General features: G+C 38.9%; 1 protein-coding gene across 6 annotated transcripts in view; it reads right to left on the bottom strand.

Moving 5' to 3' along the window:
- Window positions 1–18395, bottom strand: part of KLHL3 (kelch like family member 3) — a 268190-nt gene that overhangs the window by 147854 nt on the left and 101941 nt on the right. For all 6 annotated transcript variants that reach the window (XM_054694357.1, XM_054694358.1, XM_054694362.1 and 3 more), the window contains one exon: window positions 1435–1571. In XM_054694357.1, coding sequence (XP_054550332.1) covers window positions 1435–1571 — 137 coding nt within the window. The remainder of the gene's footprint in view (window positions 1–1434; window positions 1572–18395) is intronic.

The raw sequence follows: 18395 nt of genomic DNA, 5'->3' as shown, positions 1-18395 counted from the left end.
TAAATATATGCATAAAATCATTCTGTTGTACATCTAAAGCTGATACTGAGTTCTCACATGAATCTTGAGAAAGGTGCATTTTATTATGCCAATCTTTCAGCTGAAGCAACTGAGGCTTTAAGAATACGTTGCCCAAGGGCTGCCAGCTATTAACTACCCTTCTATTATATAAAAAGTGTGTACCTAGTATGTCACACAGAGAAAATGCAGTAGACTAGAAACAGGGATAATAATAAATTATAGATCAAATCCTTCTGAATCCCTTTGCTTAAATTTCTCAACTTCAAACTCAAAAATTCTTTGAAAATTCAAGGACATTATTTTCATTTTTACATTATTAATGAGTCTATTCAACTTCACCTGGGCATAAGTTTTAACAGGTGCAATTCACTATTGAGCAAAGAAAACACTTATTGTTTAACCTAAATTTGACACACTTGAAGATTCCTCAAGTGAAAGAGCTGTGAAGAAAGAACCAAAAGATGGCATTTCAAAAGGTTGGGTGAGAAGGAAGAGGAAAAGGTGTGGAGTCCTAATCTAACAGGACTGGTGACCTTTTAAGAAGAGATACCAGAGCTTGTCCTCTCTGTGTACACACAGAGAAGTGGCCATGTGAGGACAGAAGTCAGACATCCATGATCCAGAAACAGCTCTCACCAGAAACTAATCCTGACAGTACCTTGATCTCAACTTCTACTCTACAAAATTGAGGAAAAATAAAATGTTATTGTTTAAATCTCCCAGTATGTGGTACTATGTTATGGTAGCCCTAGCAAACTACTGATAATATATACACCTAGAAAAGTGTGCTCAGTGTCTGTGTTCTAAGGGAATCAGCCCACACTCATTTATCCCTTTATACACATCTTGCCTGGATTTATTTAAGCAACACACACCAGGTTTAGTGATTGGTCACAGTTATAAGCCTTAAAATTACATTAAGTAGGGGCCTCCCTGGTGGCGCAAGGGGTTCAGACTCAGTCATTGAAGCTGTCCAAAGCCTCTGTAGCATGAGTTCGATTCCCCCGGCCAGCCAGGGAGCAATCCACATGGTGCAGCAGACCCCTCCTGAGTTGCCCACTGCTCCCCTCAGCAGTATACCTCGATCAATCTGCCTGTTCTGCTCCCCACTCTGTCTCTGGTGAATCCTCTAACCCCTCACACCTCTGGCCTATACCCCAGCTCTTGTATGCATAAATAAATAAATCTTTTTAAAAATTACATTAATTACTTAACTTTTAGGTTTGAATTTTATGGCCTTAATTTATTATATAGTACCCTAAAAGCTTACCATTTTTAGTGCATTGCTTTTACTTAGTCCAGTAAGCACTTCAATTTTTTTGAATATTGCCTTCCTTTAGCAATTTTATACCGAATATTTTTCTCTCTCTGAGGAATGTCAGATCAATAAGAAAATCAGGTTTTTAATCTTACCTTTTAAGTCCACTTTCATCTTCCAGTTTCAGCTTGTTGTATAGTTGGGAATCTGGATAACAACTTATAAAGTTTCTCTTCCCATTTAACCAGAACAGGGAAATGATTTCATTGATTGAGATGAAATTTCCATCAACCTAAAGAATGAGATTTAATTTATTAATTCTATACTGTGAATGAAATAATTCATACTACCACATACATTTTGAGTCCTCTAAATCTGGTCTTTCCACACTTCTGAAATGCATACTGAAGGCTACCCTACTCAGTAAGCTACAACAGTGGTATTTAGTTGTAGTTGTTCTGTAGATACAGATTATGTATAAAGACTTTCTAAATCTTCAAGATCTAAGTATTTTTAGTTAAATTATTTTTCATAATTTCAGTACATTAATATTAGAGAAAGAAAATCACACACTTTTTTTCAAACCCCAACTAAACAGAGAATACCAGTTGGGGGGAAATTAGCCAAGATTTATATGAGCAATAGTGTATGATGATTAAGACCTATGAAATCAAGATTCAAATGATCTTTGCAGAACCTAGTCCAGGGCCTCCCTGGTGGCGCAGCGGTTGAGCGCTGGGTTGCGAAGCTGCCTGCAGCCTCTGCGGCGCCGGTTCGATCCCCGGCTGCTCCCCGGCCACCGGAGGAGGGTCCCACATGGCGCGCAGACCTCTCCTGCCGCCCGCTGCTCCCCTCAGCAGTGTACTTCGGTCCTTCTGCCTGCTCTGCTCCCCGCTCTGGCTCTGGTGAATTCTCTCACCCTCCCGCGCTTCTGACTGTACCCAGTGCGTGTATAAACAAAACAAACAAACAAACAAATAAATAAATAAATAAACATGCCTCTATAAAATTAAAAAAAAAAAAGTACAAAAATGTTAAAAAAAAAAAAAAAGAACCTAGTCCATATGACACTCACTGGCTAAAATCAGTATATACAACAGTGATTTGTTTGCCTGGGATTGCCTAACTTACCAGAAAACATTTCACTTTGCTGCCACGGCATAGAAAGTATTTTTCATTCATAAGTGTCAATTAAAAATGTTTCTTTCAAGGACTAAAACTGCATATAACTCAGTTCAAAAACTAATAATATGCTAATTTTTATCACTGGTTTTGAATGATTTATTTTTTGCCTAGCTCCAATATGAGTATCCAGTGAAATTAACCAAAAGGTATAGTAAAACCTGTTCTAAGTTTCAGCACAAGGTTTTATGCATGAATTTGTGAAAGAAAACAAATTTTGTTTTCTTATTGATCTTATTGGCACATTCATAAGTTCTACCAAAAATAAGTCTCATTATATCTAAGTGATCACTTTAGGTATTATTCTTTTTATCCTGTATTTGAATTTTAAAAGAAACCTCTTACTCTACATTCCAGAATCATAAGAAGAGTATTGCTTCATGCCATAACTCATTACTGGTCATCAAGTCCAAAATGTCATGTGACACACCATGCACAAAAAACCAACTCAAAATGGATTAAAGAACTAGACATAAGACCTGAAACCATAAAATATATAGAAGGAAATATAGGAGGAACACTACATGACATACAACTCAGTAACATCTTTAAGAACTCATCACCCAAAGCAGTGATAATGAAGTCAAAGATAAACAGCTGGGACTACATCAAATTAAAGAGCTTGTGTACAGCAAAAGAGACAGTAACCAAAACAGAGAAACAGCACAGACTGCGAGAAAATTTTTGCACACAACACTAATGATAAAGGCCTGATCACAAAAATCTACAAAGAGCTGAAGAGACTCAACCAGAACAAAGTAAAAAACCCAGTCAAAAAATGGGCAGAAGAGCTAAAAAGGAACTTCTCCAAAGAGGAAATGCAAATGGCCAATGGGCGTATGAAAAAAATGTTCAGCATCACTTGTAATCAGGGAAATGCAAATCAAAATTACAATGAGATACCATCTTACACCAGTGAGAATGGCACATACTAAAAAAACTAGCAACAACAAATGTTGGCGAGGATGTAGAGAAAATGGAACTCTCCTGCACTGTTGGTGGGAGTGCAAAACCATTATGCAAAGCTGTGTGGAGATTCCTCAATCTGCTAAAGATGGAGCTTCCATTTATCCAGCAATTCCACTCCTAGGTATTTACCCAAAGGACACACAAACATTAATTCAAAAGGTCACCTACACCCCTATGTTTATAGCAGTACTATTTACAATAGCTAAACTATGGAAACAACCCAAATGCCCAAAAATAGATGACTGGATCAAGAAGATGTGGTACATACATACAATGGAATATTACTCAGCATTCAAAAAAGATAAACTCATGCAATTTTCAGCAACATGGATGGAGCTAGACAGGCTCATACTCAGTGAAGTAAGAAAAGAAAAAGAAAAATACCAGATGGTCTCACTCATAGTAGGAATTTAGAAAACCTAAATAAGGGACCAGGATAAAGACTAATTATAATAAAGTAAAAATCAAAATCAATAAGCAACTATAAACCAGAGATACACTAGGCAGAGGATGGGGGGGCAGGTAGAAGGGAGTAGGATCAAAACAAGGGGGTTGGGAATTGTATGGGGACTATAACCAAGATGAAAATACATACATTGTGCAAAAATGAAAAATTATGTAAAAAATACATAAAATAGGGCCTCCCCGGTGGCGCAGCGGTTGAACACTGGGTTGCGAAGCCGCCCGCAGCCTCTGCAGCGCCGGTTCCATCCCCGGCTGCTCCCCGGCCACTGGAGGAGGGTCCCGCATGGTGTGCAGACCTCTCCTGCCACCCGCTGCTCCCTTCAGCAGTGTACTTCGGTCCTTCTGCCTGCTCTGCTCCCCGCTCTGGCTCTGGTGAATTCTCTCACCCTCCCGCACTTCTGACTGTACCCAGTGCTTGTATAAATAAAAAATAAATAAATAAATAAATAAATCTTAAAAAAAAAATACATAAAATAAAATAAAGGAAAAAAATGTCATGTGATAAATGTAGCCCAGAGTGTTAAAACAATGTGTCCAGGGCAGTGGAAAGCAGGTAGTGGAGGAATTAAAATTTTGATGTGCAGTCAGATAACTTTTTCATACATGGCTAGTCCCATAACACTTCTGTTGACATATTTTTGATATGGGCCTTCTTAGTTAGAAAATAAAAACATTACAGTAGAAGGTGGATCATCATTCTATCCTTTTGGTTATCATGTATTCAAAGTCTACTGACAGGCTATCACAAAGGAAGTCTGAGGGCTCAATCTCTCAAGTTAAGATTAAAAGAAATATAAAAACCACATGTTAAAAATAATACCTGAAAACCATTGTACAATAACCTATCATAACATCATATTTAATGATGCAAGAGTGAATACTTTCTCTGGATATCTGAAATAATGTAAAAATATCTATTCTCATCACCTTTATTCAACATCGTGCTAGAAGTTCTGGCTTGTGCGATAATGCAAGAAAAATAAACATACATATCAAAAAAGTATAAAAAAGTAATAGGAGGTTTGATTTCTTGAATGCAACTTTAACATCTGGAAAGTAAAGCAGCAAGATAACTGAAATTAAATAGGTATTCATGCTTAGATCTGCTCCAAGACCCAGGTGAACCCAGGAAACACTGAGAAATGGGTGAGAACAGAAAGGAACCTACATTCAACAATTCTCAAACTACCTTATTCCTTCCTTTCTGCCACTCCAACTTCTGGGTTAGAAAGAATAGAAAATCAAGTTTGTTGAGGCATCCTGAGTTCATCTGGCATACAACAAACTGAAATAGCACACAGAAAAGTTGCAATTAAAGATTGATGTTGATATATACCATGGAATATTACTCAGCATTCAAAAAAGATAAACACATGCAATTTGCAGCAACATGGATGGCGCTGGAAGGGATCATGCTCAGCGAAATAAGCCAAAAAGAAAAAGAAAAATACCGGATGGTCTCACTCATAGCAGGAATCTAGAAAACTTAAATAAGGGACCAGGAAAATGAATAACTACAAGAAAATGAAAATCAAAATCAACAAAAAACTATGAACCAGAGACACTTTTTGGGGGGTGGGGGGGCGGGAGGGGAGGGATTAAAAAAAAAATAAAGAAAGAATATTGTGTCTTTCATAAAAAAAAAAAGATTGATGTTGAATTTTTCTAGAAAAGTAAGGCTTTTAACGTGTAATTTCTCTCAATTCTTAAGAACTATACATTTGTGTAGTAAGTATGAAAGTAACTTCACACTCCTAATAATTGTCACACTATTTTTTTATTATCAAATTAAATCACATCTAAGCCACCACTCAGATGGATACCACTCCTCAGTCAATACTGAGGCCACATCTCATGCCTAGGGCAATGATCAGGTTTTAAAAAGTCCAGCATACTTAGGGACAGCCCTGTGATCTTTGGTCCAGACTGGTCACCTCAGAGAGGCTTTTTGTTCAAGACCACAAAATCCACTGCAGGAGGGTGATCCTGCTGCTTCCTCAAACTTGCCTCCCAGCTTGAGCTGGAGCCCCTTGCCAAGGCTAGGAATCACAACACAGAGTTAGGTTCCCACTACATCATGAAACCATTCCACACAACCTCAAGGGCTTACAAAGGAACAGCACAGAGGATCTGGATCCTGGCCCCTCCCTCCAGATTCATAGAGCCTTCTCTCCCAAAATAAAAATCTCTTTGAGGTCTCCATAATAGACTCTCCCTCTTGGACACTTGTCCCTACCCACTCTTCCGGGACAACATAGCATACGTCCTTCAATGAGTTTAGGCTTTAAAAAAATAAAAGCAATTTACTTTTGCATTAACCCTGTTGGACAAAAGCTCAAAGAAAGAAAACAGAAAAGCATTCTCAAAATAGAACAGGAAAACAATGAGAACTAAAGGCACATTTATATTTCAATAAATTGTCCTACCATTTGTGTATATTTAAAGTATACTTTTTGCTAAATTAGTTGAAAAGAGATCCAGCAGAGGCCATTTTCTTTTATACCCTTTTCACATTTCTAAGAAGTGCCTCTCAAAAACACAAGCTTAGGACAATTTGTAATGGAATTCTGAGGTCAAGAAGCATCCTCTGGTATATGTACCCATTGGGGGGACTCTTGGTTATCAGTTTCAGGGACACAGAAGTTTATCATGTCCACTATGTCAGCGAATGGTACCACCATTCATTTGAGGTTGTTAGATGTCTTTTTCCATGACAGTTACTCTAATACCAATTCCACTACTTTCCAGGCATGCTGAACTACTTGCATTCCTTCTGAAAATGATACTCTATGCACTTTACATATGTAGCTAAAACAAACAAAGAAAAGAAACATGAGGTTGGGTACTTGAATGTGATTTTTGCATCTGGAAAATGACATATATGATTTTGCATATGTGGCTACCTCTGCCTAAAATGATTTTTCACAGCCTTTTAAATATTATGGCACACACACAAAAATTGTAATATTTGTACAGCACAATAACCTGGAAAGAATTTGCAATTATCTAGATGGGACTTCTTGAAAAAATTTAGTGGAGAAGATACTTACAATAATATCAAAACATTTTAATGAGACACCTAAGCTTACTCATTTAAACATGAAGGATCTTGTTTTTTTCCTTTCTTCCTTTTTTAAATTTTTTTTACACCATTGTTCATTTTTAAACAATATTTACTTCCCCCTACCCCTCAGGTGTAGTCCCCATGGAATTTCCTTCCCCAATACACCCGTGTACCATCACCAGTCCCCTGTGCTCCTCCCTCCCTCCCTCTGATCCCTCTCCCTCCTCCTCCCCTGCAGGATGTCTCTGGTTTATAATTGTCTGTTTTTGCTTTGTTGTGCTTTGTACTGTTATTATTTTTTTACACTGATGTCTTTTTTGGTTCCCCTATATTCCTGCTATAAGTGAAGCCATCCGATATTTTTCTTTTTCCCTCTGGCTCATTTCACTGAGCATAATTCCTTCTAGCTCCATGCACGTTGCTGCGAATGGCATGAGTTTATCTTTTTTGATTGCTGAATAATATTCCACTGTGTATATGTACCACATCTTCTTGATCCAGTCATCTATTTTTTGGCATTTGGGTTGTTTCCAGGTTTTACCTATTGTAAATAGTGCTGCAATAAACATAGGGACACAGGTGTTCTTTTGAATCAATGTTTTTTGTCCTTCGGGTAGATCTCTAGTAGTGGAATTGCCGGGTCATATGGTAGCTCCATTATTAGTAGACTGAGGAACCTCCAGACAGCTTTCCATAGTGGCTGGACCAGTTTGCACTCCCACCGGCAAAGTAGGAGAGTTACTTTTTCACCACAAACTCGCCAACATTTGTTGTTGCTAGTTTTTTAATGTGTGCCATGCTTACTGGTGTAAGGTAGTATCTTAATGTGGTTTTGATTTGCATTTCCCTGATGATAAGGGATGTTGAACATTTTTTCTTATGTCTGTTGGCCATTTGCATTTCCTCTTTGGAGAAATGTCTTTTAAGTTCTTCTGCCCATTTCTTGACTGGGTTGTTTACTTTGTTTTTGTTGAGTCGTTTGAGTTCTTTGTATATCTTTGCGATCAGTCCCTTATCAGTTGTATGGAGTGCAAAATTTTTTGCCCAATCAGTGGGGTGGCTCTCTGTTTTATTTAATGTCTCTTTTGCTGTATAGAAGATTTTCAGTTTGATGTAATCCCAGGTGTTTATCTTTTCCTTGACTTTCTTTGCTTTGGGTGATGAGTCTTTAAAGATGTTACTGAGATGTATGCTTTGTAGTGTTTTACCTATATTTACTTCTATATATTTTATGGTTTCAAGTCTTATGTCTAGGCCTTTTATACATTTTGAGTTGATTTTTGTGCATGGTGAGAGGTACTGGCCTATTTTCATTTTTTTTTACATGTGGTGGTCCAGTTTTCCCAGCACCATTTATTGAACAAATTGTCCATAAACATGAAGTATCTTGAATTTTGAAATAACTCCAAACTTAAAGAGCTGCGACATTAATACAAATAATTTTTTCCTGAAACAACTGAGAATAAATTGCTAATGTCATGTTCCAGGTTCACACTAAAACTTTAGTGTATAATTGCTAGTAACAGAACATTCTCCTATACAACCACAATAAAACTATCACATACAGGAAGTTAACTCTGATCCAATACTATCGATTAATTGGTGGGCCCTATTCAAGTTTATATTTTAATAACAGTTCTTTAAAAAACCACAACTGTAGTTACATTTAAAGCATTCCAGGGGCCTCCTTGGTGTGCAAGGTATTAAGATGCAACCTATGAACCTGTCCACAGCCTCTGTAGCATGAGTTTGATCCCCAGCCAGGGAGCTACCCACATGGCGCAGCAGACCTCTCCTGTCTCACCCACTGCTCCCCTCAGCAGTGTATTTCAGTCAGTCTGCCTGTTCTGTTCCCCACTCTGTCTCTGGTGAATCCTCTCACCCCCCCTCCCCACACACACACCTCTGGCCTATATCCCAGTTCTTGTATGCATAAATAAATAAATCTTTAAAAAAAATAATGCATTTCAGGCTGAGGAAACAGCTATGATAAAGGGCCCAAGGAAGACAGAAATTCAATGGGCTAGAGATTACTGGCAGAGCAGGGAAATGGTAGGGGAGATATTTTGTGCTAGTGCAAAATGATTTCAAATTCAATCAAGCATTTCACATCAATAATTTTAAAATAATGAAGAAGCTCTTATAAGTATACAATAATAGATACGATATAGTTACTCTGAGATCCCATGTACCTAAACTACAATGACATGAGGATGTGAGACACACACACACACACACACACACACACACACATATATTCAGGGCCACCATCCCAAGCTGTGCCCATGAAGCCCTCTCCAGTTTTTTTGCTTCATCTTCCAGACCAGCTGTATACTATGGTCACTGGACTCCCAGATCACTCTCTTCTTTTGACTCCACTGTCCCTTGGCTTCAACAGGTAGCGGCTGACTCCTAGAGCAGATGTCCAGCTGGTGGATAACCTCCATGAGCTACATTCAGCACCTTGCAGTGGGCAGCAAATGCCAGCTGTCTTTCAAATTTTCTATTTGCAGGGGTATTGGGACTGTGGAAACACTGCTCTGTTATGAATGCCCTCTGAGGAGTTCAGCACAGGGTCTTGTTTAGATGTTGAACTTGGGTATATTAAAGGTTAAAGAACTTACATCTTCGGCATACCTATAATCCATTTGAGACACAATGACTGGCTACTTCTTGCTCTTTTTTCATCTCTTCTTTGTTTAGATAATGCCTATTCTTGTCCAAAATACAATTTGGAAATGAGTTCTAAATTATTCATTCTTTCAATTAAGGAATATTTAAAGTGTCTGTTAATTTCTGGGAATTTATCCCTGAACTAGATAGCTAAAGCTCTGATCACAAGGATTTTACCATTGCTGTAGGGAGTGCTAAGAGAGCAGAACATAAACACACACGAAAAAGTTAGGAATGATAGGTGCTAAAACATGAATGACAAGAAGAGGCCAGTCATGTCAAGATCCAGAGGAAATAAATATCTCAAGCTAGGAAACAGTTAGTACAAAGGCCCCAAAGAAGAAAGAAGTGGGCTGCGGAATGCTGACAGGAGAAGAGTGGTAGGAAAAGAGGACAGAGATCTGGCAGATTAGATTATGCAGAAAAACAAATTTAGATTTTAAAAGTGATAGAAACCACAGGAGAATTTTAAACAAGGAAGAAGATTTAATGTCTTAAAATTTAAAAGACATCTAGATGCTATATGAATTATGGATTGTAGAACAGAAGCAGGGAAATCAGCAGAGGTCTACTACCATAGTAGTCCTGTAGTAGGGAAGAGATATGAGGTGTGGACAAGGCTGGTAGTAGGAGTATAAAGGAAATGGATGTATTCCAATTGGATGACAAGGTCAGAAGTAAGCTGCTGGTGGACTTACTATAGAGTATGAGGACAAGAGTAATCAAAAATGGCTCATAGGCTTCTGACTTGAGCAACAGGGTAAATAGCAATTCCAATAACTGAAAGTTGGCAGACTGTGAGAGGAAGCAGGTCCGTAGGTAAGAATCATGTGTCCTGTTTTGCACGTAAGTCTGAAATGCCTCTCAGACATCTAAGAGGAGCTATCAAGTAAGCCATGGATATAGGGTACAGGAGATCAGAAAATGGTTAGGACCAAAGATATAAACTTGGAAATAATTTACATGTAATATATAAAGACGTGAGATAAACGACACAACAAAACAGCAGTCACAGAAAAGAGGTCTCAAGACAGTGCCCTAGATTACTCCGACATTTAGAAGTTTAGTGCAAAAAAGGGAGAATGAGGAGGAACAAGATGAAGTAAACATACAAAGTGTAACAGAAGGAAAAGCAGGAGAATGTGATTATCTTGAAGTCAAAACAAGAAAATGTTCCAAAATGGAGGACTCCAAGGAAAACAAAAGAAAATATAAACAACTGGGATCTCATCAAACTAAAAAGCTTCTGCAGAGCAAAAGAAACCCTAACTTAAACGAAAAGATGACCAATCAAATAGAAGAAAATATTTGTACACCATATATCTGACAAGGGGTTTATATCAAAGATCTACAAAGATCTCAAAGAAAACAAAAACAAAAACAAAATCAAAAAATGGGCAAAAAAGTCTAAATAGGCACTTCTCCAAAGAAGATACACAGATGCCCAACAGGAGAAAAAGAGTTCATCATCATTTATCATAAGGGAAATGCAGCCACAACCACACTGAGATACCGCCTCACTCCTGTGAGAATGGCCCACACCAAAAAGATTAGAAACAAGAATTGGTGAGGCTGTGGGGGAAAAGGAATCCTCTTACACTGTTGGTGGGAATGTGAACTCGTCCAGTTCCAATGATGAACAGTATAGAGGTTTCTCAAAAGATTGAAAATGAATGTGCCCTACAACCTACAATTCTACTCATAGGTATCTACCCTAAGAACACAAATGTGGTAAGTCAAAGGGAAACTTGCACTACCATATTCATTGCAGCACTATTTGTAATAGCCAAGCTATGGAAACACTTTAAGTGCCCCGAAAGAGATGAGTGGATCAAGAAGATGTGTATATGTACAAAATGGAATATCTCTCAGTGATCAAAATAGATAAACTAGGGCCTCCCCGGTGGCGCAGCGGTTGAGCGCTGGGTTGCGAAGCTGCCTGCAGCCTCTGCAGCGCCGGTTCGATCCCCGGCTGCTCCCTGGTCACCAGAGGAGGGTCCCACATGGCACGCAGACCTCTCCTGCCGCCCACTGCTCCCCTCAGCAGTGTACTTCGGTCCTTCTGCCTGCTCTGCTCCCCGCTCTGGCTCTGGTGAATTCTCTCACCCTCCCGCGCTTCTGACTGTACCCAGTGCTTGTATAAACAAAAAAACAAACAAACAAATAAATAAAAACATGCCTCTATAAAAAAAAAAAAAAATAGATAAACTAATGCCATTTGCCACAACATGGAAGGAGCTGGAAGGGATTATGTTAAGCAAAATAAGTCAGAATGAGAAAGACAAGTACCAGATGCTGGCACTTATATGTGGACTATACAGAAATCAAACAAATGGTCAGATAGAGCTAAATTTAAAATACTAACCCTTGAAAGCTGACTGTAGTACTGAGGAATATGGGGGGAGGGAGTGGAGGAGCAAGAATAAAGGGACTATGGTGGTAGACAATAGGTGCTTTGGTGGTAGGAGTACTATGGTAACAACACCTGACCCTAATTTCCAAAATACGGACAACAATGTAAACCAATATTGCCACAATAAAAAATCTAAAGAAAGAGAAAGAAACTTATCAATTGAACTTGATCAAAAAATTATTTTTTTAATGGAGGTTGTTATAACAAAATACTGAAGACTGAGTGGCTCAAACAACAGAAATTTATTTGTTAAGACTAGAAGTCTGAGAGCAGGGTAACAGAATTGTTGAGTGCCTGGTTAGGGTAAACAGCCTCTTTCCCTATATGTTCACATGTCAGGGGGATCTCTTCACCCCTTGCAAGGGCACCAATACCATCATGGGAGGGTCCAACCTCATCATCTAATATAAACAACTCTAATTACCTCCCAAAGGCCCCAACTCCACATATCACCACATTGAGGATTAGGGATTCAACATATTAATTGGGGAAAGCCAGATTGGGAGAGAACACATTCAATTTACAGCCGATTGCTAAAATCAAAAAGACAGACAATAGAAGTGTTGGTGAAGATGTGGAGAAACTGAAACCCTCAAGCACAGCTGGGTTCAGGCACTTTGGAAAATAGTCTGGTAGTTTTTTTATTTTTTTTTAAGATTTATTTATTTATTCATATAAGAGTTGGGGTACAGGCCAGAGATGCAGGGGGGTGAGAGGATTCACCAGAGACAGAGTGGGGAGCAGAGCAGGCAGACTGACTGAAATACACTGCTGAGGGGAGCAGTGGGCGAGCCAGGAGAGGTTTGCTGTGCCATGTGGGTTGCTTCCTGGCAGAACTCGTGCTGCAGAGGCTGTGGACTGCTTCATAGTGCAGAGCTTAACCCTTTGCGCCACCGGGGAGACCCCTGGTAGTTTTTTAAAAGGTTGACCTTTGGGCCTCCCCGGTGGTGCAGCGGTTGAGCGCTGGCTTGCAAAGCTGTCCGCAGCCTTTGCAGCGCAGGTTCGATCCCCGGCCACTGGATGAGGGACCCACATGGCGTGCAGACCTCTCCTGCCACGTCCACTGCTCCCCTCAGCAGTGTTCTTTGTCAGTCTGCCTGCTCTGCTCCCCACTCTGACTCTGGTGAATTCTCTCACCCTCCCGCGCTTCTGATTGTACCCAGTGCTTGTATAAATAAATAAAAATAAAATCTTAAAAAAAATAAAATAAAAGGTTGACCTTAGAGTCAGCATATACCCTAGCAATTCCATTCCTAGGTATAAACGTAAGAAAAATGAAATCCTATGTTCACATAATAATTTGTACACAATGTTCAATGTAGTATTATTCATAGTAAGCAAATAGGGGAAACAACCTAAAAGTCTATTAGCTGATGAATGGATAAATAAATGTGACCTGTCTCTACAATGGAATAGTATTTGACAATAAAAAAGAATGAAGTATTCATAAACGGTGCAGCACAGATGAACATTGTAAACACTATGCTAAATGAAAGGATGGAGACATAAAAGACCACATATTTTATGATCTGATCATATAAAATGCCCCAAATAAGCAAATTTGAAGAAATAGAAAGTCAATTAGTGGTTTCCTTGGGTTGGGACAGGAAATAAAGGGGTAATGAGGAGTGATTGCCAAATGGTACAGTGTTTCTTTTAGGAAGGACAAAAATGTTCTAACATAAGATTGTGGTGATAGTTACACAATCTTGTGAACATATTAAAAACAATGAATAAACAATTCAAATGGCTGAATTGCATGGTATGCAAATTATCTCAATGAAAGTGTTTTAAAATATAAGGGAGAGCCACTTAAAGCAAATATTGCAGAGAACGAGTAAGATTAGAAAAGACTAGGGCCTCCCTGGTGGCGCAGCGGTTGAGCGCTGGGTTGAGAAGCTGCCCGCGGCCTCTGCAGCGCCCGTTCGATTCCCGGCTGCTCCCCGGCCACCGGTGAGGGTCCCACATGGCGCACAGACCTCTCCTGCCGCCCGCTGCTCCCCTCAGCAGTGTACTTCAGTCCCTCTGCTTGCTCTGCTCCCCCTCTGGCTCTGGTGAATTCTCTCACCCTCCTGCGCTTCTGACTGTACCCAGTGCTTGTATAAATAAATAAATAAATAAATCTTTTTTTAAAAAAAAAGATTAGAAAAGACTAGAGATGACTAAATTGGGTAGCGTGAAGGTCACTAGTGACCCTGACAATCAAATGTTCAGAAGAGTGACTAGACAAAAGGTAAATTGGGTCAGCTGAAAAGGAACAAGAAGTCAGGAAGTAGAGTCAAAGAAGTTGTAAAGAAAAGAAATGGGATAATGGCCACAGAGGAAGATGGAATAAAGGGAGATTTGTTTTTATAACAAGGGAGATAATAGGACATGTTTGCTGATGAGAATGAATCAATATAGAGGGAGAAACTGATAATGAAAGAGAGAAAGTGTTTGTTGGTGAATCAAAGTCCTTGAAAAGGGGATGAAATAAAAAGCACAATGGAAAGGCTGGCATGCACTCACTTCAACAGAGCAAAGGGCAGAGGGCCTAGGCACAGAAGTCAGCAGGCTGTGGATAGTGTAAGGAAGATGAGAGGAGTTCTGTCATTTTCTCCATGAGGCCTGAGGCAAGGTTATTAGCCTAAGTTAAGAAGAAAGTGTATTAATTATACTACCATGTAACAAAATTATCCCCCAAACTTAGCAGCTCATTAGATCATGTTTTCTCAGTTTCCTGGATTTAATCCTTGCCCAGAAGTCAGCTGTTAAATTTAGTGTCATTTGCTTTTAGAATATGCTGGCAATTTTTAAGACCAGTAAGTCCTGGATTCTTTGTGTTTAACCATTTTTCCTCTAAGAACTCTCTCCTCTCAACATTTTACTAAAAGCAGAAACTATAAGAAGAAAACAGGCAGTAACTTCAACATTCTGCCTGGAAATTTCCTTAGCTAAATCACCCAGTTCGTTACACACATGTACATATTCTACTTTCCACATTAACATGACTGATGAAATTTCAATCTTCACATAAAATGATCCCTTTTCCTTCAGATAATGATTTCCTCACTTCCCTTTATGCCTTCACCCCTTGAAAGGCCATGAGGGTTCTTCTTATAGACTCTTGGATCAAATTTTCCCTAACATTCTCTTAGAAGTTCTTCCACCTTCTGCCTACTATTAAGTTCCAAAACTCCCACTATCTTGGGTTTCTTTTAGACAGGAATCCCACTTCTAAGCACCAAAATTTGTACTAGTTACCTGTGATAAATTACTCACAAATTTAGCAGCTTAAAACAACAAATATCTTTATCTCATAGTTTCTGTGAGTCAGGAATTTGCAAATGGCTTAGCTAGGTGATTTTGGTTCAGGGTCCTGAAAGATACCAGTCAGGCCTGAAGGTTCTCCTTCCAAGAGAGTTGACTCCCATATCTCTACAGTTGGTCTTACTATGTAGCCCTCTCCATAGAGATGCTTTGACATGCAATTGGCTTCTCCCAGGGGAGTGATCCAAGAGAGAGGAAAAACAAAGGAAGCCATCATGCCTTTTATGACCTAGTCTAGAAGTCGTATTTTTTTTTCAACTTTGAGGCATAAATGACAAGAAAAACCCTATAGCCCAGTCAAAACGTACAGATCAATAGGTTGATCAGACACATGCATATATATTCAATGTAACACAGTCATTTCTGCCATTTCTGCTTGCAATGAGTCGCTAAATTCACTCCATACACAAAGGGAGAGGAATTAAGCTCCACCTTTTGAAGACAGTTTATCAAAAAACTGGTATACCTATTTATTTATTTTTATTTCAATTTTTGCATAGAAGAACTGAGGTGTAGGTCAGAGGTACAGCGGTGAGAGGGGGAAGAGTGAGAGGATTCACCTAAGACAGAGTGGGGAGAAAAATAGGTGGATTTGCTGAAATATACTGCTAAGGGAAGCAGCAAGTGAGATGGGAAAGGTTCCTGGTGGGAGGCTGAACTCAGGTTATAGTGGTGATAGTGCTGAGACTTAACCCCTATGCCACCAAGGAGGCCCTCAGAACTGGTGTGTCTATTTTTAAACCACCATAAGGAGGAATGGAGGGGTCTTGCAGAGACACGAAATGAGAAACAGCTGCTTTTGAGAGTGGGAAACTAAATATTCGATTGCCAACAAATTATTTTTTAAATGTTTTAATTGAGGTAAACTTCATTTAAAATATCATATATGTTTTAGTGGAATAGGTTCACACCTCTTCACATGTATATTACCACACTAACCCACCACAAAAGCACCTATAATCCTCTACTACAGTCCTCCCACTTCGCCCTCCATCCTCCACCATCCCCCTCTGTTACCCTCAGTTCTGCAGTCAGATTTCAGGATTTTTTGTTTTACTTCTATTCTTTTGCTTTGTTTCTTTATATTCCACATATGAAATTTGTCTTTCTCCTTCTGATTTATTTAACTTAGCATAATCCCCCCCCAGATCCATCCATGTTGTCACAAATGGCAAGATGACATAATTTGTAATAACTAAATAGTATTCCATTTTGAATATATACCAGATTTTCTTTACCCATTCATTTGTCATTGGAAAATCAGGATGTTTCTACAGCCTGACTATTATAAATAGTGCTACAATGAACATAGGAGTGCAAGTTTCCCTTCAAAATATTTTTTTAGTCTTCAGGCAGATACTTAGGAGTGGAATTGCTGGATCAGATGGTAGGTTCATTTTTAATATTTTGAGAAACCATCATACTGTTTTTCATAGGGGGTTGCACTAGTTTACTATTCCATCAACAGTATACAATGGTTCCTTTTCTCCACAAGCTTGCCAACACTTGCTTCTGAAATGAAGAGTTAGGGCATTGCTCTGAATTAAGCTTTGGTTGAAGAGAATGTTGTGGCTAGTATAAGCATTGTGGTAAATTACTGTCCATATAAGTGTGGTTTATTTCTGGGATTTTAATTCTATTCTATTCCATTGCTCTGTTTTTAAATTTTTATCCTGCTACCATACTGATTTAATTACTATAGCTTTGCAGTATAGTCTGAAGTCTGGGTGCATAATAACTTTTTTTCTTCTTATTTGAGGTCTTAAGTAGTTCTATATAAATTTCAATAATGTTTGTTCTATTTCCTTGAAAAATGTCATTGATACTTTTTTAATACAATAGCTGGGGTACAGGCCAGAGGCGCAGGAGGGTGAGAAGATTCACCAGAGACAGAGTGGGGAGCAGAACAGGCAGACAGACTGAAAGCACTGCTGAGGGGAGCAGCGGGCATGACAGGAGAGGTCTGCTGCACCATCTGGGAATCTCCCTGGCCAGCCAGGAATCGAACCCACACTGCAGAGTCTGTGGACAGCCTCACAGCACTGCACTAAACCCGCTGTGCCATTGGGGAGGCCCATTGAAACTTTTATAGGTATTGACCCTGTATATCGCTCTGGGTAAGATGGCTATTTTAACAATGTTAGTTCATTCAATTCATGAACATGGAATATCTTTCCAGCAATCTCTCAAAATAAGGCAACATTGAAATTTAATGTTTCAATTGACTATTCCCTTCATGAAAGATTTCTCTGTAGCATGCAATGCTGTTTCATAGTATTTCACACACAGAACTTTTTCAAAACAGGAATCAATCTTATTAATGGTCTTATCAATGGTAAACCTCACAGTGGGCTTAAATATTCCCTAAATCATCGTATAAACAGATTTGTTGTCATCCAGGCTTTGTTATTCTATTTATAGAACAGAGTAGATTTCCCATAATTCTTAAGGGCCAAAGGATTTCAGACCAGTAAATAACTTCATCTTTAAGTGAACCAGCTGCATTAGGCTCTAATAAGAGAGTCAATCTGTCCGTTGAAGCTCTGAAGCCATAAATTGACTTCTCTCTAGCTATGAAGGTCATAGGTGGCATCTTCTCCCAATAAAAGGCTATTTCATCTATAGTGAAAATATATTTTTTAATGTAGTCACCTTTATCCATTATCTTAGCTATGTCTTCTGAATAATTTGTTATAGCTTTTCCATCAGTTCTTGCTATTTCACCTTGCACTTTAAAGTTATGGAGATGACTTCTCTCCCTAAACCTCATAAGCCAATGTCTGCTAGCTTCAAACTTTTCCTCTGCAACTTCCTCACCTTTTTCAGCCTTCACAGAAATGAAGAGAATTGCTCTGGATTAGGCTTTGACTTAAGAGAATGTTGTGGCAGGTTTGACCTTCTACTCAGATCACTGAAACTTTCTGTATCAGCAATAAGGTTGTTCACTTTCTTGTCATTCATGTGTTTACTAGAATAGTATTTTTTATTTCCTTCAAGAACTTTTCCTTTGCATTCACAACTTAGCTAGCTGGCTCAAGAGG

Source organism: Talpa occidentalis, unplaced genomic scaffold, assembly GCF_014898055.3.
Source record: "Talpa occidentalis isolate TD23 unplaced genomic scaffold, MPIMG_talOcc4v2.1 talOcc4.13, whole genome shotgun sequence".
Taxonomy (NCBI): Eukaryota; Metazoa; Chordata; class Mammalia; order Eulipotyphla; family Talpidae; genus Talpa; species Talpa occidentalis.
Note: the sequence above shows the minus strand (reverse complement) of the source record. Positions and strands in the feature narration are given on the sequence as shown.